This window comes from Pristiophorus japonicus, chromosome 14 (genome assembly GCF_044704955.1).
Source record: "Pristiophorus japonicus isolate sPriJap1 chromosome 14, sPriJap1.hap1, whole genome shotgun sequence".
Lineage (NCBI taxonomy): Eukaryota > Metazoa > Chordata > Chondrichthyes > Pristiophoridae > Pristiophorus > Pristiophorus japonicus.
Genome location: NC_091990.1, coordinates 182,070,691 through 182,096,613, shown reverse-complemented (window position 1 = coordinate 182,096,613; position 25,923 = coordinate 182,070,691). Strand labels below are relative to the sequence as shown.

General features: G+C 44.7%; 1 protein-coding gene across 1 annotated transcript in view; it reads left to right on the top strand.

Moving 5' to 3' along the window:
* The window catches only part of LOC139279559 (protein inscuteable homolog), a 321,510-nt gene that overhangs the window by 92,382 nt on the left and 203,205 nt on the right, over nucleotides 1–25,923 (top strand). The window contains exon 5 of the mRNA XM_070898683.1: nucleotides 22,973–23,098. Within this exon, the coding sequence (XP_070754784.1) occupies nucleotides 22,973–23,098 (126 nt within the window). The remainder of the gene's footprint in view (nucleotides 1–22,972; nucleotides 23,099–25,923) is intronic.

The following is a 25,923-nucleotide window of genomic DNA, read 5'->3' as shown; positions in this document are numbered from 1 at the left end:
GAATACACAATAGTTCACTGGCATCTTTTCCTCTTTAAGTATAAGCAAACGTCAGTCTCTTTTGGGATTTGGTGGTCGATATGTCTTTGAACAGCATGAGTTCTCTGAGTTATCCTGATTATTTTTCACTTCATTTCCAGAGGAAAAGGGCAGGTGACTAGATTTAGAATTGAATTTTGTCTGTCAATCAGGCATTCAGTGCCCTGAAATATACATCCTAATCCTCGTAAGTATCAAGACGTTATTTCATATAAGTTCTGGTTTGTTGTGGCTGTTAAAATAACTTGAAATTAGAAATAATTGGTGATATTTTTGGTAAAATTATATTTGGGCAAGATTAGTAAGAATAGATCATCCTATAAATAATTCAGATTGTAAAAAATAATGATATCCATGACCGAGGATGCAGACTTGTCTGGCAAGGGCGACTGCTTGTATTGTGTGCTTATTCAATAAATCTATTTCAGCCAGTAACCGCCATTGAGAAAAATCAAAACAAACTGACTTGGCATCAAATATTCTTTTGGGTATGATTTCTTTTCCTTGAAGACTCTTCCTCTTTCTCTCTTTCCTCTTTCCATTCATTTATTATGGCAGCTCAAAATGGCCACAAGAAGCTATAGTTGCACGGCATACAACCTGGAAGCATTTCATCTACCCTCCTTCACAGTCCCAAGCTACAGCTTCCTTACTTTAGCCTCGAGCTGTGTGCATCTGTGGGTGAGAGAGAGAGAGATATCTCAATGTGGCCTGTATCACAGCTATTCATAAGTGTGGCTTTGTGAGCGACCAATAAGAGGGGCACTTCTGCTAAATGCAACTGGTTCTCATAAATTGGCCATTGAGTCCTGGGCTTTTCTGATTGCCATCCAGCTGGAGGTTCTTTTGGACATGAGACATGGACAGAACTGGAATTCTTTCTTCTCCTTTTTCCCATGAAGGAGTAAACATAGAAACATAGAAAATAGGTGCAGGAGTAGGCCATTCGGCCCTTCGAGCCGGCACCACCATTCAATAAGATCATGGCTGATCATTCACCTCAGTACCCCTTTCCTGCTTTCTCTCCATACCCCTTGATCTCTTTAGCAGTAAGGGCCATATCTCACTCCCTTGTGAATATATCCAATGAACTGGCATCAACAACTCTCTACGGTAGAGAATTCCACAGGTTTAACAACTCTCTGAGTGAAGAAGTTTCTCTTCATCTCGGTCCTAAATGGATTATCCCTTATCCTTAGGCTATGTCCCCTGGTTCTGGACTTCCCCAACATCGGGAACATTCTTCCTGCATCTAACCTGTCCAGCCCCGTCCGAATTTTATATGTTTCTATGAGATCCCCTCTCATCCTTCTAAACTCCAGTGAATACAGGCCCAGTCGATCCAGTCTCTCCTCATATGTCAGTCCTGCCATCCCGGGACTCAGTCTGGTGAACCTTCGCTGTACTATTCATTTTATAAGCTCGATATGAAAAATGGACATTTAGGTTAAAATATCAGAGAGCTGCCATTGTCCACGGACCATATCACAGAAAATCATAATTAATAGCTGAAGTCATATATGAGGTGTGTAACAAATCAGTAATTCATCTTCTTTAATGTCTTAGTCTTCTTTAATTATTATGGACTAAAGACAGAAAATGCTGGAAATACTCAGCAGGAAGTATCTGTAGAGTGAGAAACAGAGTTAACGTTTCAGGGCAATGATGTAATTATCGATGATGGTTTTATCACATTGCTGTTTGTAAGAGATTGCTGTGCAAATTGGCTGCCGCGATTCCTACACAACAGTGACGACACTTCAAAAAGTACTTCATTGGCTGTTAAGTGCCTTGGGACGTCCAGTGGTTGTGAAAGGTGCTATATAAATGCAAGTCTTGCTTTCATTCTTCCTGACCAGATGGCATATGATCACATGACATTTGCCCACAGTTTGCAAATGTTGTGTAAAAGTTGGATCCTCGGTTGTTGATTGCCATTGCTCATGTTTTGGTGGCATGAGTTGTTGCAAATTTTGGAGAACCATCATCATTGATGTTGTGTATCAGTAAAGCATGCACTCCCATGTTCTGCCACCAGGGAGCGCATCCCCTGAAGTCCCAAGGGATCCCAGCATCCGAAGGCCTGTTCCTCACTCTGGAGTGTCTTATTAAAGACTGAGGTCACTGTTACTTTAACCTCCCTGTGTGCAGTCCCATCTGTGTTAGGAACACAATAACTGGCGACGAGTATACGAATCCAACGCAAAGATGCAGCAAACTGTGGGCATCCTGGAGAAGTTCTCGGAGGGTGAGGACTGGGAAGCCTATGTCGAACGGCTAGACCAGTACTTTGTAGCCAACGAGCTGGACGGAGAAGGAAGCGCTGCAAAAAGGAGAGCGGTCCACCTCACGGTCTGCGGGGCACCAACCCACAGCCTCATGAAGAATCTTCTGACTCCAGTGAAACCCACAGATAAGTCATATGAGGAGCTGTGTACACTGGTTCTGGAGCATCTTAACCCGAGGGAGAGCGTGCTGATGCCGAGGTATCGGTTCTACACGTGCCAGCGATCTGAAGGTCAGGAAGTGGCGAGCTACGTCACCGAGCTAAGGCGACTTGCAGGACAATGTGAGTTTGATGGCTACCTGGAGCAAATGCTCAGAGACTTTTTTGTACTGGGCATTGGCCACGAGACCATCCTACAAAAACTTTTGACTGTAGAGACACTGACTCTCAGTTAGGCCATTGCGATAGCACAGGCGTTTATGTCCACCAGTGATAATACCAAACAAATCTCTCAGCACACAGTGCGAGCAATGTTCATAAATTAACTGGAACTATGTTTGCGAGCAGAAATGTACAGGGCAGAAATCACGAGTCTGCAACTGCCAGCAGGCCTCAGGTGACCCAGATGACTCAGAGTCCGCAACAAAGGATGAATGCAAGGCATTGTGGAAGCTTCCATTCAGCCTATTCATGCCGCTTCAAAGGATATGTTTGCTAGAGCTGTGGAACAATGGGGCACCTCCAATGAACTTGCAGACGAGCTGCAAGCTCTGCAAAACCTGCTAACCACCACGTGGCAGAGAAAGATCGGTCCAAGGTGGATCAAAGCAATTTCGAGCCTCAGAGAGAGGAGGCAGATGCTGAAGTACACGGGGTGCACACATTTTCAACAAAATGTCCACCTATAATGCTAAATGTAAAATTTAATGGCTTACCCGTAGCCATGGAACTGGACACTGGTGCTAGCCAATCCATCATGAGTAAAAAGATGTTTGAGAGACTATGGTGCAACAAGGCACTCAGACCAGCCCTGAGCCCCATTCCCACGAAACTGAGAATTTACACCAAAGAGCTCATCACTGTCCTGGGCAGCGCCATGGTCAATGTCACTTACGAGGGCACGGTGCACGAACTGCCACTCTGGATTGTCCCGGGCGATGGCCCCACACTGCTTGGAAGGAGTTGGCTGGGCAAAATCCGCTGGAACTGGGATGACATCCGAGCGCTATCACATGTCGATGAGGCCTCATGTATCCAGGTTCTTAACAAATTTCTTTCCCTTTTTGAGCCAGGCATTGGAAACTTTTCCAGGGCGAAGGTGTGGATCCACTTGGTCCCAGAGGCACAATCCATTCACCACAAGGCGCGAGCGGTACCTCACATGATGAGGGAGAGAGTGGAAATTGAGCTGGACAGGCTGCAATGAGAGGGCATCATCTCCCCAGTGGAATTCAGCGAGTGGGCCAGCCCAATTGTTCCAGAACTCAAAAGTGATGTCACGGTCAGGATTTGCGGCGATTATAAAGTAACTATTGATCGTTCCTCGCTACAGGACCAATACCCGCTACCAAAGGCAGACGACCTATTTGTGATGCTGGCAGGAGGCAAGACGTTCACCAAGCTCAACCTGACTTCGGCCTACATGACATAGGAGCTGGAGGAGTCTTCGAAGGGCCTCACCTGCATCAACACGCACTAGGGACTGTTCATCTACAGAGGTCGAAATGTGTCTTCATGGCAAAAGAATGGAGATTTTGGGGAGAAAGATCGCAGCGGACGGCATTCGGCCGACAGACGCCAAGACAGAGGCAATCAGGAACACGCCCAGGCCACAGAACGTCACAGAGCTGCGGTCGTTCCTGGGACTCCTCAACTATTTTGGTAACTTCCTACCGGGGTTAAGCACCCTCTTCGAGCCCCTACATGTGTTATTGCATAAAGGTGAGAACTGGATATTGGGAAAAAAAACAAATAATTGCTTTTGAGAAAGCCAGAACCATTTTATGCTCTAACAAGCTGCTTGTATTATATAACCCGTGTAAAAGACTTGTGCTAGCATGTGATGCGTCGTCGAACGGAGTCGGGTGTGTATTACAACAAGCTAACGTTGCGGGGAAGTTGCAACCTGTCGCCTATGCCTCCAGGAGCTTGTCTAAGGCCGAGAGGGCCTACAGCATGATTGAGAAAGAGGCATTAGCATGTGTATTCGGGGTAAAGAAAATGAATCAGTACCTGTTTGGCCCCAAATTTGAGCTGGAAACCGATCACAAACCCCTCATTTCCCTGTTCGCTGAAAACAAGGGGATAAATACTAATGCCTCAGCCTGCATACAAAGGTGGGCACTCGCGCTATCAGTGTATAACGATACCATCCGCCACAGGCCAGGCACCGAGAACTGTGCAGATGCTCTCAGTCGGCAACCATTGCCCACCACGGGGGTGGAAATGGCGCAGCCTGCAAACTTGTTGATGGTGGCACAGCCCGCAGACTTGTTGATGGTCATGGAAGCATTTGAAAATGATAAATCACCTGTCACGGCCCACCAGATTAGGACTTGGACCAGCCAAGATCCTCTGCTGTCCCTAGTAAAAAACTGTGTACTGCATGGGAGCTGGGCCAGCATCCCCGTTGAAATGCAAGAGCCAATCAAGCCATTCCAGTGGCAAAAGGGCGAGCTGTCCATTCAGGCAGACTACCTGTTGTGGGGTAACTGTGTAGTGCTACCCAAAAAGGGCAGGGAGACGTTCATCTCCGATCGCCACAGCACACACCCGGGTATAGTAATGATGAAAGCGATAGCCAGATCCCACGTGTGGTGGCCCGGTATCGACTCTGACTTAGAGTCCTGTATACGACAATGCAGCCTGTGTGCTCAGTTGAGCAATGCGCCCAGAGAGGCACCGCTAAGTTTATGGTCTTGGCCCTCCAGACCATGGTCAAGGATCCATGTCGACTATGCGGGCCCATTTCTCGGTAAAATGTTCCTGGTGGTGGTGGATGCTTTTTCAAAATGGATTGAATGTGAAATAATTTCGGGAATCACCGTCACCACCACCATTGAAAGCCTGAGGGCCATGTTTGCCACCCACGGCCTGCCTGACATACTGGTCAGTGACAACGGGCCATGTTTCACCAGTGCCAAATTTAAAGAATTCATGACCCGCAATGGGATCAAACATGTCACCTCGGCCCCGTTTAAACCAGCCTCCAATGGGCAGGCAGAGTGGGCAGTACAAACAATCAAACAGAGCCTTAAACGAGTCACAGAAGGCTCACTCCAAACCCGCCTATCCCGAGTACTGCTCAGCTACCGCACGAGACCCCACTCGCTCACAGGGGTGCCCCCGGCTGAGCTACTCATGAAAAGGATGTTTCCAGTAAAGTGGACAAAGGAGAACCAGTTGATGTGGTATATTTGGACTTTCAGAAGGCTTTCGACAAGGTCCCACACAAGAGATTAATGTGCAAAGTTAAAGCACATGGGATTGGGGGTAGTGTGCTGACGTGGATTGAGAACTGGTTGTCAGACAGGAAGCAAAGAGTAGGAGTAAACGGGTACTTTTCAGAATGGCAGGCAGTGACTAGTGGAGTGCCGCAAGGTTCTGTGCTGGGGCCCCAGCTGTTTACATTGTACATTAATGATTTAGACGAGGGGATTAAATGCAGTATCTCCAAATTTGCGGATGATACTAAGTTGGGTGGCAGTGTGAGCTGCGAGGAGGATGCTATTAGGCTGCAGAGTGACTTGGATAGGTTAGGTGAGTGGGCAAATGCATGGCAGATGAAGTATAATGTGGATAAATGTGAGGTTATCCACTTTGGTGGTAAAAACAGAGAGACAGACTATTATCTGAATGGTGACAGATTAGGAAAAGGGAAGGTGCAACGAGACCTGGGTGTCATGGTACATCAGTCATTGAAGGTTGGCATGCAGGTACAGCAGGCGGTTAAGAAAGCAAATGGCATGTTGGCCTTCATAGCGAGGGGATTTGAATACAGGGGCAGGGAGGTGTTGCTACAGTTGTACAGGGCCTTGGTGAGGCCACACCTGGAGTATTGTGTACAGTTTTGGTCTCCTAACTTGAGGAAGGACATTCTTGCTATTGAGGGAGTGCAGCGAAGGTTCACCAGACTGATTCCCGGGATGGCGGGACTGACCTATCAAGAAAGATTGGATCAATTGGGCTTGTATTCACTGGAGTTCAGAAGAATGAGAGGGGACCTCATAGAAACGTTTAAAATTCTGACGGGTTTAGACAGGTTAGATGCAGAAAGAATGTTCCCAATGTTGGGGAAGTCCAGAACCAGGGGTCACAGTCTGAGGATAAGGGGTAAGCCATTTAGGACCGAGATGAGGAGAAACTTCTTCACCCAGAGAGTGGTGAACCTGTGGAATTCTCTACCACAGAAAGTAGTTGAGGCCAATTCACTAAATATATTCAAAAGGGAGTTAGATGAAGTCCTTACTACTCGGGGGATCAAGGGTTATGGCGAGAAAGCAGGAAGGGGGTACTGAAGTTTCATGTTCAGCCATGAACTCATTGAATGGCGGTGCAGGCTAGAAGGGCTGAATGGCCTGCTCCTGCACCTATTTTCTATGTTTCTATGTTTCTAAAACCAGAGTCTCGCTGGTTCACCCCAACCTGCATGATCAGGTAGAGAGCAAGCGGCAGCAACAAAATGTAAACGATGGTCGCGCCACTGTGTCACGGGAAATTGATCTGAATGACCCTGTGTATGTACTAAACTATGGACATGGTCTCAAGTGTATCACGGACACGGTGATAGCTAAAGAAGGGAGTAGGGTGTTTGTAGTCAAACTAGACAATGGACAAATTTGCAGAAAGCACCTGGACCAAACGAGGCTCTGGTTCACAGACTGCCCTGAACAACCCACAGCAGACACCACCTTTTTCGAGCCCACAACACACACCCAAAGGATCAACGACACCACCCCGGACCAGGAAATCGAACCCATCACGCCCAACAGCCCAGCAAGGCCAGGCTCACCCAGCAGCCCTGCAGGGCCAACAACACGCCAGCCCAGCGAGGGCACAGCCAACACACCAGAACAGACATTTATACCGAGGTGGTCTACCAGAGAAAGAAAGGCTCCCGACCGCCTCACCTTGTAAATAGTTTTCACTTTGACTTTGGAGGGGGGAGTGATGTTGTACATCTGTAAAGCATGCACTCCCATCTTCTGCCACCAGGGAGCGCATCCCCCGAAGTCCCAAGGGATCCCAGCATCCCTTGGGAGCACTGTATATAAGCCAGCCCCTAAAGCCTGTTCCTCACTCTGGAGTGTCTTATTAAAGACTGAGGTCACTGTTACTTTAATCTCCCTGTGTGCAGTCTCATCTGTGTTAGGAACATAATAACCATCATCATAGGCAGTTCCTTGGAATCGAGGAAGACTTGTTTGCACTCTTAAAATGAGTCCTTAGGTGGTTGAACTTTCCAATACGAGAAGCACAGTCCCTGTCACAGGTGGGACAGATAGTCGTTGAGGGAAGGGGTGGGTGGGACTGATTTGTTGGTCGCTCCTTCCATTGCCTGCGCTTGATTTCTGCATGCTCTCGGCGATGAGACTCGAGGTGCTCAGTGACCTCCCGGATGCACTTCCTCCACTTAGGGCGGTCTTTGGCCAGGGACTCCCAGGTGTCAGTGGGGATGATGCACTTTATCAGGGAGGTTTTGAGGGTGCCCTTGTAATGTTTCCTCTGCCCACCTTTGGCTCGTTTGCCGTGAAGGAGTTCCGAGTAGAGCGCTTGCTTTGGGAGTCTCGTGTCTGGCATACGAACAATGTGGTCTGCCCAGCGGAGCTGATCAAGTGTGGTCAGTGCTTCAATGCTGGGGATGTTGGCCTGGACGAGGACGCTGATGTGCGTCTGTCCTCCCAGGGGATTTGTAGGATCTTGCGGAGACATCGCTGGTGGTATTTCTCTCGCGACTTGAGATGTCTACTGCACATGGTCCATCTCTCTGAGCCAGACAGGAGGGCGGGTATTACTACAGCCCTGTAGATCATGAGCTTGGTGGCAATTTTGAGGGCCTGGTCTTCGAACACTCTTTTCCTCAGGTGGTCGAAGGTTGCACTGGCGCACTGGAGGTGGTGTTGAATCTCACTGTCAATGTCTCCTCTTGTTATGAAGCTCCCGATGTATGGGAAATGGCCCACATTGTCCAGGGCCGCGCCGTGGATCTTGATGACTGGGGGGACAGTGCTGTGCAGTGAGGACAGGCTGGTGGAGGACCTGTGTCTCATAGATGTTTAGCGTAAGCCCCATGCTTTCGTATGCCTCAGTGAATACATCGACTATGTCCTGGAGTTCAGCCTCTGTATGTGCATAGATGCAGGCATCATCCGCGTAATTTAGCTCGACGACAGAGGTTGGGGTGGTCTTGGACCTGGCCTGGAGATGGCAAAGGTTGAACAGGTTCCCACTGGTTCTGTAGTTTAGTTCCACTCCAGCGGGGAGCTTACTGTGAGGTGGAGCATGGCAGCGAGGAAGATTGAGAAGAGGGTTGGGGCGATGACACAGCCCTGTTTGACCCCGGTCCGGACGTGGATTGGGTCTGTGATGTTGGTAAGGATCACGGCCTGCATGTCGTCGTGGAGCAGGCGGAGGATGGTGACGAACTTTTGGGGGCATCCGAAACGGAGGAGGACGCTCCATAGACCCTCACGGTTGACAGTCTCAAAGGCCTTTGTAAGGTCGAAGAAAGCCATGTATAAGGGCTGGTGGTGTTCCCTGCATTTTTCCTGCAGCTGTTGCGCTGCAAAAATCATGACCATTGTGCCCCGTAGGGGACAAAATCCACATTGTGACTCCGGGAGGAGCTCTTCGGTCACAGGGAGAAGACGGTTGAGGAGGATTCTCGCGATGACGTTCCCAGTGGCTGATAACAAAAAGATTACTCTGTAGTTGCCGCAGTCGGACTTGTCCCCTTTTTTAAAGATGGTCACGATCACTGCATCTCTGAGATCTCCCGGCATGCTCTCCTCCCTCCAGATGAGAGAGTTGAGGTCATGTATTCGCGCCAACAATGCCTCTCCACCATACTTCAGTGCCTCAGCAGGGATTCCATCCGCTCCCATAGCCTCGTTGTTTTTAAGCTGTTTTATGGCTTTTTCTACCTCGTGCAGCGTTGAGGTTTTACTGAGTTGGTAGCGGGTCACGTGCTGCGGGATGGAGTCGACGACACTCGAGTCAAAGGCAGAGTCTCAAGTGAGGAGATCTTCGAAGTGCTCCTTCCAGCGGGCCCTGACTGCCTCGGTGTCCTTGATGAGTGTTTCCCCGTTCTTGGCCAGTAGTGGGGTGGGGCCTTGGGTGTTTGGACCGTAGGTGGCCTTGACTGCGATGAAGAATCCTCACATATCATGGCTGTTGGCCAGTTGCTGTATCTCCTGTGCTTTCTCCATCCACCACCTGTTCTTTAGGTCCCGGGTTTTTTGTTGGACCTCAGCCTTGAGCCCTGTAATGCTGCCTTGCTGCTCCCAAGTTGGGTTGTTGTTTTAGGCTCAGAAATGCCCTGCACTTGTGATCTATTCCCTCTTGGACCTCCTGATCATTCTCATCAAATCAGTCCTGGTGTTTCCTGGTTGAGTGACCGAGTGTCTCTTTGCAGGCACTGGTTATGGTGGCCTAGAGGGCAGGCCGAGTGCAGTGGGCATTCTGCGTCTCGGAGTCATCAAGGCATGCCAGATGGCTCCCGAGGGAGCTCCCCTGCTTTGGAGAACCAGAAGGCTGCTCGTGAGCAGGCAACGAAAGTGCACAGGTGAAAACCACAGGTATGAAGCTCGAAAGTAATCAGGTCCTGGAAAAGAATTGATTACAGTGGGAGACGGGGAGCAAGGGATGATGTAAGTAGGGAACAGAGTGTGTAGATGTATCTGGAAGGGAAGGAGTGTAGCTGGAAGCCTGGGAAAAGAACAAAGAGCATAAGAACATAAGAACTAGGAGCAGGAGTAGGCTATTTGGCTTCTCGAGACTGCTCCACCATTTAATAAGATCATGGCTGATCTGATCATGGACTCAGCTCCACTTCCCTGCCCGTTCTCCATAACCCTTTATTCCCTTATTGCTCAAAAATCTGTCTATCTCTGCCTTAAATATATTCAATGACCCAGCTTTCTCGGGGCAGAGAATTCTATAGATTTATAACCCTCCTGAGAGAAGAAATTCCTCCTCATCTCAGTTTTAAATGAGTGGCCCCTTATTCTGAGACGATGTCCCCTAGTTTTAGATTCCCCTATCAGTGGAAATATCCTCTCTGCATCCATCTTGTCGAGCCCCCTCATTATCTTATATGTTTTGATAAGATCACCTCTCATTCTTCGCAACTCCAATGAGTATAGGCCCAACCTACTCAACCTATCATCATAAGTCAACCTCCTCATCTCTGGAATCAACCTAGTGAACCTTTTCTGAACAGCCTCCAATGCAAGTATATCCTTCCGTAAATAAGGAGACCAAAACTGCACGCAGTACTCCAGGTGTGGCCTCACCAATACCCTGAACAGTTGTAGCAGGACTTCTCTGCTTTTATACTCTATCCCCTTTGCAATAAAGGCCAACATTTCATTTGCCTTCCTGATTACTTACTGTACCTGCATACTAACTTTTTGTGTTTCATGTACAAGGACCCCCAGGTCCCTCTGTACTGCAGCACTTGCAATTTTTCTCCATTTAAATTATAATTTGCTTTTCTATTTTTTCTGCCAAAGTGGATAACCTCTCATTTTCCCAGATGATATTCTATCTGCCAAATTTTTGCCCACTGTATATCCTGTCTATAACCCTTTGCAGATTTTTTGTGTCCTTGCAATTTGCTTTCCCACCCAACTTTATATCATCAGCAAACTTGGCTACATTACACTCGATCCCTTCATCCAAGTCATTAATATAGATTGTAAATAGTTGAGGTCCCAGCACCAATCCCTCGGCACCCCACTAGTTACCGCTTGCCAATCTGAAAATGACCCATTTATTCCGACACTTTCTCTTTTCTGTTATTTAGCCAATCCTCTATCTATGCTAATATACCACCCCCAACCCCGTGAACTTTTAGCTTGTGCAGTAATATTTTATGTGGCACCTTATCGAATGCCTTCTGGAAATCCAAATACACCACATCCACTGGTTCCCCTTATCCACCCTGCTTGTTACATCCTCAAAGAACTCCAGAAAATGTGTCAAACTTGATTTCCCTTTCATGAAACCATGCTGACTCTGTTTGATTGAATTATGCTTTTCCAAATGTCCTTAATAATGAACTCCAGCATTTTCCCAACGACAGATGTTAGGCTAACTAGTCTATGGTTTCCTGCTTTCTGTCTGCCTCCTTTTTTAAATAGGGGCGTTACATTTGCGAAAGTAAATTTTGGTCCCCTAGAGGATGAGACTGGGGAATTAATAATGGAGAACAGGAAAATGGCAGAGACGTTGAACAAATATGTTATATCGGCCTTCACAGTAGAAGACACTAAAAACATGCCAATAGCGGATAATCGAGGGGCTATAGGGATGGAAGAACTTAATACAATCACTATCACTAAAGAAGTAGTAATCGGTAAAATAATGGGATTAAAGGCGGACAAGTCCCCTGGACCTGATGGCTTGCATCCTAGGGTCTTAAAAGAAATGGCTACAGAGATAGTGGATGCATTGTTTGTAATCTACCAAAATTCCCTGGATTCTGGGGAGGTCCCAGGAGATTGGAAAAGTAGGTGGGTATGAATGGCTCATGCCATCAAACAGAGAACTTCAGCGAGGATGAGCACTCGTGGCTCAATATCTCTAATAAGTGTGAAAAGTTAAAAAATCTTTATAGGTAGTTGAGTCAAATTAAAAAACTGAGAACTTGCCTCACCGAGCAATATGGTTGACAGAGCAACTACAGAAAATAATATAAAGCTCAGACTGAAGCAGTTCTTTTAAAATATTTCGTCTTCACTCAGTGTCGCATTAACATTGGAAAGTCCTATTAGAACATTACAGACATCACAGACAAAAGGGTTACATGCAAGCATAACAGTCATGTGGGGATACCTTTAACATGAAAATCTCCAGAGGATGTGTTTATATAGCATTTTTCAATGGAAGTTGTAACACATGTATTGGTTTTAATAATGTAGGGATACACTTAATTAAAATTCTCTTTGATTTACCGTCAATAAGGGTAGCACTTTATCATTTATCGGTCGATCAGGTGAATTGTCTTTAAGTTCTCTTCAAAAGCCAATAACTGCCTTCTTGGGTCATGAGCAAGATTGGATATGAAGAATTAAATTCACTGTGTAATTTCTGCCTGAAATAGAATATACTGCAGCAGTGAGTCATGGCAGAGGATAAAGTTTTAACTAAATGACTCAACCTATACAGCAAATAGTTGAATATTTCTACAAATTGGAGTTGAGCTACTGTACGGAATTAAAATAGATGGCCAGCTAGTACTTCAATTTGATAGTAACTGAACTCCAATTTAAAAATTACTTTATATTTTCTTCTCTTTATGTCGAGTCAAATGGCTAAAAGTTCATCCTATCTGTGTGACTCGTTGCTTTTGTATGTTCTGGTTTGGACCAGATAAATTGAAATGTTTTACCTCTGGTATCAAACATGAAGAGTTTTGACTGTATTCCTATTTTCAGGCTGCTAATTGAAGTAACCGTAATATAACTTTAAAAAAAATAAAACTTGAATTCACTTCATGAGCTGTGCAAAGAATGGCTTTCATAAATTGCGCAAGCCAAATCATGCAAAAATGGGGCAATTCCTGTGAGGAGAATCAGAAAATAGAATGGGACCCAGATAATGCTGCCGTCCCACTCTGCATAAAAATTCTGGTTGCGGCGGCGATACATATAAGAAGCAAAGTGATGCCTGTATGTAAATGGTGGGATGACATCATCCATCGGAGATGGGGTCATTTCTGCCAGGACTACACCTGACATAACTCACGCCTGCATATAGCAGGCACATGTGCCAGTATCAGCAGATCAAAATGGAAGCAATAGGTATTCAAATATAATCTTTAATGGCGGAGGCCGAGCAAGAAGAAGAGGATTATGGTTGAGGATGCCTCATCACTTGGAATTATCCTGCATCCATGCCTTTGTCCTCTCTGGACTCAACTATCCCAATGCTTTGCTAGCTGGCCTCCCATCCACCACCCTCTGTAAACTTCCAACCATCCAAATCCTATTCTCTCCTATTGTGCACCAGGTCCCACTCACCCATCATCCTTGAGCTACATTGGCTCCCAGTCTCCCATTTTCTCAAGTTTAAACTTCTCATCCTTTTTGTTCACTTCCTTTCATGACCTTGCCCTTACCGGGACAATCGCATTCACGGAGATATGGTCTATCTAAACACAAAAATTTAGTAGTCAGGTACAGCAAGTAATCAGGAAGGCAAATAGAATGTTGGCCTTTATTGCAAAGGGGATAGAGTATAAAAGCAGAGAAGTCCTGCTACAACTGTACAGGGTATTGGTGAGGCCACACCTAGAGTACTGCGTACAGTTTTGGTCTCCGTATTTAAGGAAGGATATACTTGCATTGGAGGTTGTTCAGAGAAGGTTCACTAGGTTGATTCCGGAGATGAGGAGGTTGACTTATGAAGATAGGTTGAGTAGGTTGGGCCTGTAATCATTGGAGTTGAGAAGAATGCGAGGTGATCTTATCGAAACATAAGATACTGAGGGGGCTCGACAAGGTGGATGCAGAGAGGATATTCCTACTCATAGGGGAACCTAAAACTAGGGGACATAGTCTCAGAATAAGGGGCTGCCCATTTAAAACTGAGATGAGAGGGAACTTCTTCTCTCAGAGAGTTGGAATTCGCTGCCCCGGAGAGCTGTGGAGGCTGGGTCATTGAATATATTTAAGGAGATGGCAGACAGATATTTGAGCGATAAGGGAATAAAGGGTTATGGGGAGCGGGCAGGGAAGTGGAGCTGAGTCCGTGATCAGGTCAGCCATGATCTTATTAAATGGCGGAGCAGGCTCGAAGGGCCAAATCGCCCACTCCTGCTCCTATTTCTTATGTTCTTATAAGTAAAGTTAATAAAGTTTTGAATAGCTATAATATTAGTGTTTATTTCAGTGTCAGTACATAAGCTGAAAATAAACAAGAGTGATCACCCAGGGAGACACAAATTTCCTTTAACTTGCCAGCAATGTAAAGGGATCAATAACCCTGTAGCTGTCTATCTGAACCAGTTCTGAATAGCTTTGTATTTGCAAGGGGCAGGGAAAGTGACAGAAGTTTCTTCATTTAGATCTATTGTCATTAACCAGAAATGCTGTGGTGGTCATACTTTAGTGTCTCCGGGTTGATAACATGTCTATAAACTTCACAGATGGCACTTCATATCAGAAAATGGTCCAAGGGGATCTAAAGTTTAAACAGATGATTTAAACTGTACGGATTTATCCTATTGGTGTGAAAAAGCGAGCTATTTTTGTTGAGCTAATAATCTTTATTTGCGTTAACTGCTCAATTTTATTTATACTACTTCTTATTGTACAGTGCTTTGGTATTTTTTAGGAGGATATTAAATGTTATCCTGAAATATAAATATGGCAAAATTTATTTTGTGACAGGATTTTGAACTAATGTCCCTGTCTTTATCAATTTGGTTCTGTTAAGTAAAATTACATATATTGACTGCGTAGATCTTTCCTCCCAGTCAAAGCTCTCAGTTGTGAAGAGCACCATTATTCCCTGAATTTGAGTAAAGTAACGCTCCCATTCCGGATGTTCTATTTTCCCTTTAAATGCTTGGTTATAAAATTGTTTTACGGTTTATAATAAATGATGATCTAAAGTATCATAAGATCATGGAGAAACTGAAGGGGAGAAATCTGGCTGCTTTGCGCCTCTCATTAGCGCCTGCGGAGTTGGGATTGGGCTGCCAAGGGGTTACTGACCGAGCACGGCAAATTCACCAATGGCTGGGAACTTCCCTGCCGGTTTTGGGGTGGTGCTAACACTTATCGCCTCGCTCTCTTGTTCCCCGTAGATCGTAACATCATCCAGTGCGCAGCGCCCCGTTAGCGCCCCGGATGTGATATTCGCTCGCACCCCCTGCAGGCGTCGACAACGGCAGCTGCAGGAGGCGTTGTCACTTTGGTTGGCTGCTTGGGGAGAAATATTTAAAGGCAGTGGTGGTTAGGTAGGGCAAAATGTATTTCTCTCCCCAGTGTGGTGCCTCCTGATTTCTGTTGACCCCGCGATTCCTCAGCCCTGCATATTCTTAGAGCGCTTGGGGCTGTAATACACAGCACAGGTCCCGTGGCCCAACACAGAGAGAGCATTAAAATTGTTTCAACCCCTCATTGGCTCTTCCATTTAAGTGATGGAAGGGGCCTCCAAAGACGGCAGTGTTCATCGCTCTGCCGCTACCATCCCTGTCACTCACCTTAGCGCTCTAAGGGAAATGATAGCGCTTGATTTAGCGCTCCACTCCCTCTTGCGCTCTTTGAAAAGTTATCGCCGCATTGAAAGCAGCAAATAAATTGAAAACTTTTTACATAACAGAACAACAAATTGTGGAATGTACAGAAAACAGATTTTGTCTTCTGGTGGCTCAATGAGCTTATCCAGTGAGTAGCTTACAGGACCCTGTGGAATCTCTGACATTAGCCCGGGACCTGACATATCCACGCCCCGGCCTTCTTTAAGGTCCCAGGTGTGCACCAGAAGAGCCATGATTTTTGGCCCCAGCTGCCTTTCTAAAAGCCACACAGTGGAAGAATTTAAAATTAATATATTTGTTGGTTATATATTTAAACAGCATGTTGGAGCCTACATGTACCTTTTGAGCTCTGGGTTTGAATCCAGCTCAGATTTACGGGATTAAAGTCTTGTCTGTTTATCATCTGTTTGGGCTGTCTCAACATAATTCACAGTGGGTTAACTACTCAGATCAATCTGGGCATTAACTGGTAGACTTAGCCAAGCTAAAGGATACCTATTTTGAAAAATGCAAAATAATTGTAAGGTGCTTCTTTCCTATCCTTTGCCTTGAAGAACTCAAAATATTTACTTTCTCCCCACCCCAAAAAATGGCGATTTTTAACCTAACGTGACTGGCAAGAATGAGAAACGTTTGATCGGAATGTCTGATTTTCTCCCGGTCTGATTTTCGATGCCATTGATGCCAATGGAACCGAAAATCTGTCGGGTGTAAAATGGGCATCAGACCCGAAAGTTCACACTGTGTGCGTGAAGTTAAAATCGGGGCTTGAATATTGGACATGATTGGAAAAGTTGGATAGGAAACATTAAGCCTTGTAGATGTGGATGCAAACAGCATACATAAGATTTCCACTGTTTGCTATAAATAACTATCATTGGAAATTTCAACAGCAAGTAAAGTTCATCTTCCCCAAGAAAGTAAAAGTAAAATGAGCCCCAATATTAGTGGGCAGGGAACGAATGGAGTCTGGGCAGATTATAGGAATAGGAGTAGGCCATTCAGCCCCTCGCACCTGTTCTGCTATTCAATTGGATCATAAGAACATAAGAAATAGGAGCAGGAGTAGGCCATATGGTCCCTTGAGCCTGCTGCACCATTCAATAAGATCATGGCTGATCATCGACCTCAACTCTACTTTCTCGCTCGATCTCCATATCCCTTGATTCGCTTAGAGTTTAAAAATCTATTTATCTCAGCCTTGAATATATTCAGAGAATCAGCATCCACAGTCCTCTTGGGCAGAGAATTCCAAAGATTCACAACCCTCTGAGTGAAGAAATTCCTCCTCAGCTCTGTCTTAAATGGCCTACCCCTTATCCTGAGACTGTGCCCCCAGTTCTAAACCCTCCAGCCAGGGGGAAAAACAACCTCTCAGCATCTACCCTGTCAATCCCCTTCAGAATCTTTTATGTTTCAATAAGATCACCTCTCAATCTTCTAAACTCCAGAGATTATCGGCCCATTCTACACAATCTCTCATCATCAGACAGCCCTCTCACCCCGGGAATCAATCTGGTGAACCTCTGTTGTACCGCCTCCTAGACAAGTATATCCTTCCTTAGATGGAGACCAAAACTATGCACGGTACTCCAGGTGTGGTCTCACCAAAGCCCTGTATAATTGTAGCAAGACTTCCTTACTCTTATACTCCAACACCCGTGCAATAAAGGACAACAGGCCATTTGCCTTCCTAATTACTTGCTGTACCTGCATGCTAACTTTCTATGTTTCTTGCACAAGGACACTTAAATCTCTCTGAACCCAAACATTTAAAAATTTCTCACCATTTACAGCCCTTAACTAGATCAACGTGATCTGTGCCTCAACTCCAGTTACCCATTTTGCTCCATATCCCTTGATAACCTTACCTAACTAAACTCTGTCGGTTGCAGTCTTTAAAATTCCAATTGATCCCCAGCATCCACAGCTTTTTGCGGGAGAGAGTTCCGGATTGCCACGAACCTTTGTGTGAAGAAGTGCTTCCTGACATCACCCCTGAACAGCCCAGCTCTAATTTTAAGGTTATGTCCCCCCTTGTTTTGGATTCCCCCACCAGAGGAAATAGCTTCTCTTGATCTAATCTATCAAATCCCTTTAGCATTTTAAACCCCTTAATTTGATCAACTCACAACCTTCAAAACTCAGGGGAATACAAACAGTCAATGCAACCTGTCCTCATAATTTAACTCATTTAGCCCCGGTATTATTCTGGTGAATCTGTGCTGCACCTCCTCCAAAGCCGATATATGCCTCCTGAGGATACCAGGAACTAAGCGCAATGCTCCAGATTGGGGCTGATCAAGACACTGTTCAACTAAAGAATCACTTGCTCCCCTTAGTATACCAACACCTTGAGATAAAGACTGACACTACATTTGTTATATATGCAGACTATAGATATACTCCCTTGTAGTCACTGTATAGTTGCATAAGATGGAGACTTGTTTAACTGACGTACTATCAATAAGGTTTACACTGTGTATATACTATGCTGGCACCACTAGAGGGTGCAACTGGTGGAGACAGGGGTTTCCTGCCTGGTGGCAGGGGCTGTATGAAAGGGGAGCCACCATGCGGCTGCCTCACTCTGGAGTTATGAGTAAAGGACCAAGATCACTACAATTTGAGTACAACACATTATCTTGTGGAGTCATTCATAAGTACACTACAGACATAATAACAGTAAGCTTTTTGAACTCATCTACTGGCTTTAAATGAGTTGTGTGCCTGGGTACCCAAATGCCTTTGCTCCACCACCAGTTTCTAGTACAGAAAATATTCCTTTTATTTGAACTATCTGGCCACTCTCTTCTTCCCTGGATCCCCACAGTCTTTCAGTTGAACTGGGAACCTTTTATCTGGACTTCGGTTGGAATGTCAAAGAGTTCCTCTCCTGGAGGAGAGCACATGCACAGTTCGGGAAAGCCAGAAGAACAGATTTCCCTCGGGTCCTGCTGAATGTAACTGCGGGATCTGATTACCGTTGTTGGACGCCGTTTCCCAGCCGCAGCCAGCCAGATTGAGAGGCTAACTGGCTGTGGACCAGTAGGCCTGTAGCAGCAGTCCACAGCCATGCTCAGTGTAGGGAGGAAGGGAGACATTGGGGGTTGGGGGGGGGGGTGGGCCGGAGAGATCTGGGATGGGGCGGGGGGCGGAGATTGGGGGGGGGGGGGGCGGTCCTTGAAGAAGATCGTGGCGGTTGCTTGGAAGAGATCAGGGGAGGCCAGAGAGAAGATTTCAGGTCATGGAATACATCCGGAGGGCATTTTATCCCGGAGAAAGGGAATTCCATCACTGGGGGGCTGGGGGAAATCATTCCTGCTCCTCCTGGCCCGCCAGCAGTGCCGTTCTATGCAGCAGTCCTCGCCTCCCTTCAGCTGTCAGCTAGTGCTAAAGCGGGAACACGGATAAAGATCTTACACATGCAGCCTCATTAAAATATTTAAATGAGCAACCCACCTCCGGAAAGTGTGTTGGTTGGCCAACACAGGGAGTGAAAATCTATGTTGCAATAATCAACCATCTCGTCATTTCCAGTGGCCCAAAATAACCGTATCTAATGAACATCCTAAAATTTGTATGCCTTGCCTTTCCAGAACATTGACGATTTATATATTTATCTTGCAGGAGTAATTGTCAAAATGATGAAATGCTTTAAAAAAAAATCCACAAAAAGCTTTCCATTTCGAGGAGTTTAAAATAGTATTACATGTAATTGCTTGCATTATAATTTCAAAATCGAGTAGCATTAAAACTGAGTTTAAATGAAAGCTCTTGAAATAATTTTTTTTTAAATTATGGAGTGCAAGAGCTTCAAGCAAAAGGACTTTTAACAATTTTCACCTGCAGTGTCAGTGTATTTATTAACTGCTATCTGCTTTAAAAAAGGTATAAATTTTCATCCCTATCAGGGTTTGTTTGAGCACTTACTGCATGGTTGACCTTGCTGTTGAGATATATTACCTACAAATGTAATTTTTTTTCTGCCTCTGAATTTCCTATTCCTTTTAAAAGATTTAACATCTTCAGCAGGAAGCTTGACGTGTTTAACCTAATATTCGTAAATTATTGAATGAGGAGCACAATTATCTGATCTACTGCCTCCACTCATAGCGGTTTTGTTACATGACAGCACCAATCGGTATTAGCAGGTTGTTAAAACTATATAATGGCACAGCTTCCTTCAGCATACATTTGAATTTCATCAGCTGTGTGTATTGTACCATAAATTCTAGAGATAGTCTTCTTCTTGCATTATTATACAGAATTGCAAAATTGATCAGCAATTCTTGCGGTTAAAAAAAGCAGTAGCTGGTTATTAAACTCTAAATACAAGAGATAAGAAATATTTAGTACTCAAATCGTATGTTACTTTGTAATGGAGACAGATATACCTTCACGCCTTTTCCTATTAAAGTGTATTGCAACACATCATTAACCTCATATTTTTTTGTCACAGATTTTTAAATTCCAGCTGTCAAACTATTTGAAATTTAGCAATTATTTTTATTGGTTGGGCTTTAAGCTTCCAAACTACTCTGCTTTCTTTAACCTCTTTGCTGTAATTCGCTGGCCTGGTTGCTCTCTTCCCTGTCATACGTAGGAATCGGCATTGTTCCCACATCTACAGGATATCCTGTATTTTGCAGGGATAAGTGGCCTGTGTACAGTTATCGAAGGAAATTGGAGCTGGGCAATGAGACTAAATGTAAAAGAAAGACATATTTTGTATCCCGTTAACATCTCATTAACAAGTTACCTTGATTTATTTTTCTTGTCATGCTCTGTCACGCACAAGGTAATTAAGGATGACTCCTGGAATGTATTTAATTCAAAACTCAATTTTTTATTATTTTCATTAAAATGTATTAGCAAAACATTTCTGTTAATTAGGTTAGTATGTCAGAGTAGATTTTTGAAGTCCTCAACATGTAAACTTCAGCTGATCCAAAAAACAAAGGGGGAGAAATTCAGCATGTTAGGGCCCAAGTTAGCGCCTGGCGGGGGTGCTAATGGGACGCTCAGGCAGTAGCGCCATGGAGGGGCGAATCTCGCACCACACGGCAAATTCTCCAGTCACATAGCGCCGGCCATAACAGTTAAGGCCTCGGTACCCTTCGCTATGCAGATCGTGACATCGGTGAGCATGCAACGCTTGCTGGATGCCCGATCTGCAATCTTCAGTAGCACCCCCCTGCCTTACCTAGCTCCGACAGCACCAGAGAGCGTAGGCGTAAATCAGGCGGCTGGCGGGGCGCTACTTTAAGGGATGCACCCCAGCTGTCAAGGAACTTCCGTTCCAAAGGTCAGCTATGAATGGTAGAGAGCGCAGAATGTACCTGCAGCCAAATAAAGGCAGCTTAGTCTCCGGTCAAAGGACTTTGCATTTCATCCCACGGCATATCGCCATTCTGCACTCCCCGAATCACTGGGGGCTATGAGTGGAGGCAGCAGATCAGATAATTGTGCTCCTCATTCAATAATTTACAAATATTAGGTTAAACATGTCAAGCTTCCTGCTGAAGATGTTAAGGGCTAGACTTTCCCTAAAGCCCCTCAACGCCCGATTGCTGCCCAGAAAAACTGCCAACGTTCTGCAACTAACGCTGGTGAAAATTTCCATAATAAAGATAAAAAATATTACCCGGCGCGAAAATGGGTCTTGCACCAAGATTCTCAGCGATTTATCGGCGGTTAAAGGCGAAACTAGATGAAACGGGCATTTATTACCGGAATGGGCGGTAAGTTCTAAAATTTAGTCCGAGGCTGCGGTTGGGCCTAGGGAGGGGAGAAAACGCAAAAAAAAATTTCAGTGAAACAAAAAATAAAAACTTATGAAACATTCTCAACACACTTTTTAACATGGCGTTTTAAAATTTAAAAAATAATTTTAAAAAACCTTTAACTTATCTTTCTTTGCAGGGCACTCACCGACTGCCCTGTTCCGGCAGTTTCTCGCGTGCGGTTTCCTCGACGGTTTGTATGGGTCCTCCGCTGAGACAAAACTTAGATCCTGGCGGTTTTCTCGACGGTGCATGTGGGCGGTTTGCTCCCCGACGGTCTTTTCAAAACGTGGGGGGAACTCTTCAAAAAAAATAAAGAAGGAATTTTCGCCGTGCGGATTTTCATCAAAAAGCAGCTGTGCCGCTGAGAATACCGCCTAAAATGAAGGCAAAAGTCTCGCCCCAAATCTTTGAAAACAAATTGGGGGCTGGTGTGCAGAATCTAGTGACCCTCCCCTTTAATGGCTGGAAGGCACCTTCGCCAATGCTCACTCCCGATTACACACCTCATATTCGTTATCGCAATGGAACCTAATGCCACTCATTACACCATTAGCACCTAATTTAGCACTCCCCCGCATTCTTTGAGTGCTGAGATTAAATTTACCAGGCAGCGAGATTCATTAATGTCTGCCGCTAAATTTCCAACTTCTCAAATGTTAACGCCCTAACTGGGGCGATACCGAATTTCGAGCCTAAAATCCCTGAGCATTAACTTTGATGGGATGGTTTGTTGCTGAATATCTACACAGTTTCCTTCTGGCCTGTATCTCTCTTCGATGGTTTCAGATGGATCATTCAATTCGAATAAGACAAGCTGAGAAATACCTTTCAAAAAATGATTGGCTCATGCAAATTCAAAAAGGACTATCAATCAAACATATATACAAATGAACCCCACAGCCTACTTACATTTGAATTGAATCTTTTGGCTCCTCTCTCAGATATATGGCTGAACACAACATCTATATTCTGACAAGGGAGCATTCCTGGTTGCCCTGAGAAGGTAGCGGTGAGTCACCGTCTTGAACCACTGCGGTCCTTGCCGTGATGGTATTAGACAGGAAATTCCAGAATATTATTCCAGTGATTATATCAGAATAAGTTGGGTCAATTTATGTGACTGAACTAGTTTTAACCCCATATGTACTGTGACAGAAATAAACCAATACGATGATACAATATAGAAATAAATGCTTCATTTTTGGGAAATAGATCTAGCGGTGGCTCGAAGCATTGACATTAATATATTTGGTTCAAAATCCACAGAGATAGATCAGTTTATTTATAGTTTCTTCTAATGCTTCACCCTATATTTAACAATAATGAAAAATCATTATTGATTGTAGCGCGCATTGACTAAACAGAAGTTTGTAAGGGATAATCTTTGAATATGTTTTCTAAAGTTCTGTATTTTTTTCTCTGTTGCAGGAAGGAGGGGTAGCAGTGCTGTTCAAACTGTGCAGACAAGATGGTCCGAGCTACCTTCATGTGCATGCCCTCAGAGCACTGTCATCGATCTGTGGAGTGGAGGAAGGAATCAATGAACTGGAAAAGGTATGGCATCAGCAGCAAATAGAAAGAATAGTGAACACTCCTTGGTCTTAAAATTGATACTGGTGAGCGATTTTGTTCCCGCCATTACAAAAGAATGCATTAAATACAAGAATGGTAATTAACCAAGTTTGGTTCTGCTCACATCTGGAAGTTGTTGCAAGTACTGATAAAAGAATTGGCATATGAAGTGGTGTCCTGATTTGAAGAACATTCACTATATTTGGAGCCGTTGATTGGGACATGTAATTGGGTGCTGTATTCTTATTGTACCCCAATCGTGCAAAGATAAATATTGGGCCTGAATTTGCGGTCAGAGGCTTCTCGCAGCAGGTGCCTCTGAACCGCAATAAAAGAACGCACCTACCTGATGGTCCTGAATCCACGGAGACTCGCACTCCTGGGCCTCTACGCGTATGCATGCGTAGAGACCCACGTATCTCAGGGTGCATGTGATTCACAAGCGTCCCTGGGATCATGTGGGCCAGTCCAACCAATCAGAAAGGGGATTCCCATTTCACTTGTGGGGATTCCATTTACGTACGGAATCCCCATAAACATAACAGGAATTGCCCAAAAATTTCATTTTACCAACTTTGAAATAAAAAGAATCGTACATGTTTAAAATGAATTAAAGTACAATTTAATTAAACATTTAAAACAAAAATCTTATTTTTTAAAAAGTAAATGTAAACATTTTTCAAGGGGCCAAAAATAACACAAACTTATTTGACAGGTTTTTGATGGTACAATAATTAAAAAGTTGATTTTAATATTTATTTTCATCCATGGTGGATAGAGGTGTACCGATGGATGTGATGTATTTAGATTTCCAAAAGGCATTCGATAAGGTGCCACACAAAAGGTTACTGCAAAAGATAAAGATACGTGGAGTCAGAGGAAATGTATTAGCATGGATAGAGAATTGGCTGGCTAACAGAAAGCAGAGAGTCGGGATAAATGGGTCCTTTTCGGGTTGGAAATCGGTGGTTAGTGGTGTGCCACAGGGATCGGTGCTGGGACCACAACTGTTTACAATATACATAGATGACCTGGAAGAGGGGACAGAGTGTAGTGTAACAAAATTTGCAGATGACACAAAGATTAGTGGGAAAGTGGGTTGTGTAGAGGACACAGAGAGGCTGCAAAGAGATTTAGATAGGTTAAGCAAATGGGCTAAGGTTTGGCAGATGGAATACAATGTCGGAAAATGTGAGGTCATCCACCTTGGAAAAAAAAACAGTAAAAATGAATATTATTTGAATGGGGAGAAATTACAACATGCTGCGGTGCAGAGGGACCTGGGGCTCCTTGTGCATGAATCCCAAAAAGTTAGTTTGCAGGTGCAGCAGGTAATCGGGAAGGCGAATGGAATGTTGACCTTCATTGCGAGAGGGATGGAGTACAAAAGCAGGGAGGTCCTGCTGCAACTGTACAGGATATTGGTGAGGCCGCACCTGGAGTACTGCGTGCAGTTTTGGTCACCTTACTTAAGGAAGGATATACTGGCTTTGGAGGGGGTACAGAGACGATTCACTCGGCTGATTCCGGAGATGAGGGGGTTACCTTATGATGATAGATTGAGTAGACTGGGTCTTTACTCGTTGGAGTTCAGAAGGATGAGGGGTGATCTTATAGAAACATTTAAAATAATGAAAGGGATAGACAAGATAGAGGCAGAGAGATTGTTTCCACTGGTCAGGGAGACTAGAACTAGGGGTCACAGCCTCAAAATATGGGGGAGCCAATTTAAAACCGAGTTGAGAAGGAATTTCTTCTCCCAGAGGGTTGTGAATCTGTGGAATTCTCTGCCCAAGGAAGCAATTGAGGCTAGCTCATTGAATGTATTCAAATCACAGATAGATAGATTTTTAACCAATAAGGGAATTAAGGATTACGGGGAGCGGGCGGGTAAGTGGAGCTGAGTCCACGGCCAGATCAGCCATGATCTTGTTGAATGGCGGACCAGGCTCGAGGGGCTAGATGGCCTACTCCTGTTCCTAATTCTTATGTTCTTATGTTCTTATGTTCATTTGCTGATAAAAGAAGGCCTTATGCCCGCCTTTACCAGGCATAAGAGTTTCATGGGCATTCGCCGGGCAAGAGTTGGGCAAATAGACTGGGGATGCAGAGGATTGCAAGATTCGGATTTTCGTGCATACACCGTGTAGGCAGTAATAGGTCCTGGAAAATCCGGGTCATTACCATACAATAAAGATAAGTGAGTAAGAGAGCGCAGTGTAAAATATCTGTGCCAATGACTGGTTCGTCTATGAACTATTGATTTCAGTTCAGGCCAGGACCGATTTCTGTTTTGATATAAACACCTGTTGGAAAATTGAGGAAATATTACAAATCACTCTGTAGCTGCTGTTTAAAGAACTTGTGCTAATCAAACCTGTAGTGTCTAATAAAGTACTCTTTTGAAGAGTACTCACCAACCCATTGTCACTTTTCCTTTTATAGGGCTAGATTTTCCACTTTTTTTGCAAGCATAATGCCCAGTTAACGTCCATTTTAACGCTGAAATGAGGTATAATGCCCAGATATCAGCCATTTAGGCACAAAATAGAAACTGACGCCCATTTTTTAGACACTTATCGCCAAACGTTACTTTCCCCATGTGTGTAACACCGGGAAAAAATAATACTGCCCGCCCACTTGTTTGGGGCGTAATCATCAGAATGGGCGAAATCAGCGTCCATAATATCGCCCAGCGTTATTTTCCACACGTAATTAACGCCGAGATTCAATAGTACCAACCACCCACTTTATTTTGTCATTAAAGATCACATTTGCCGAAACTAACGCCCAGGAGATCACTTTCA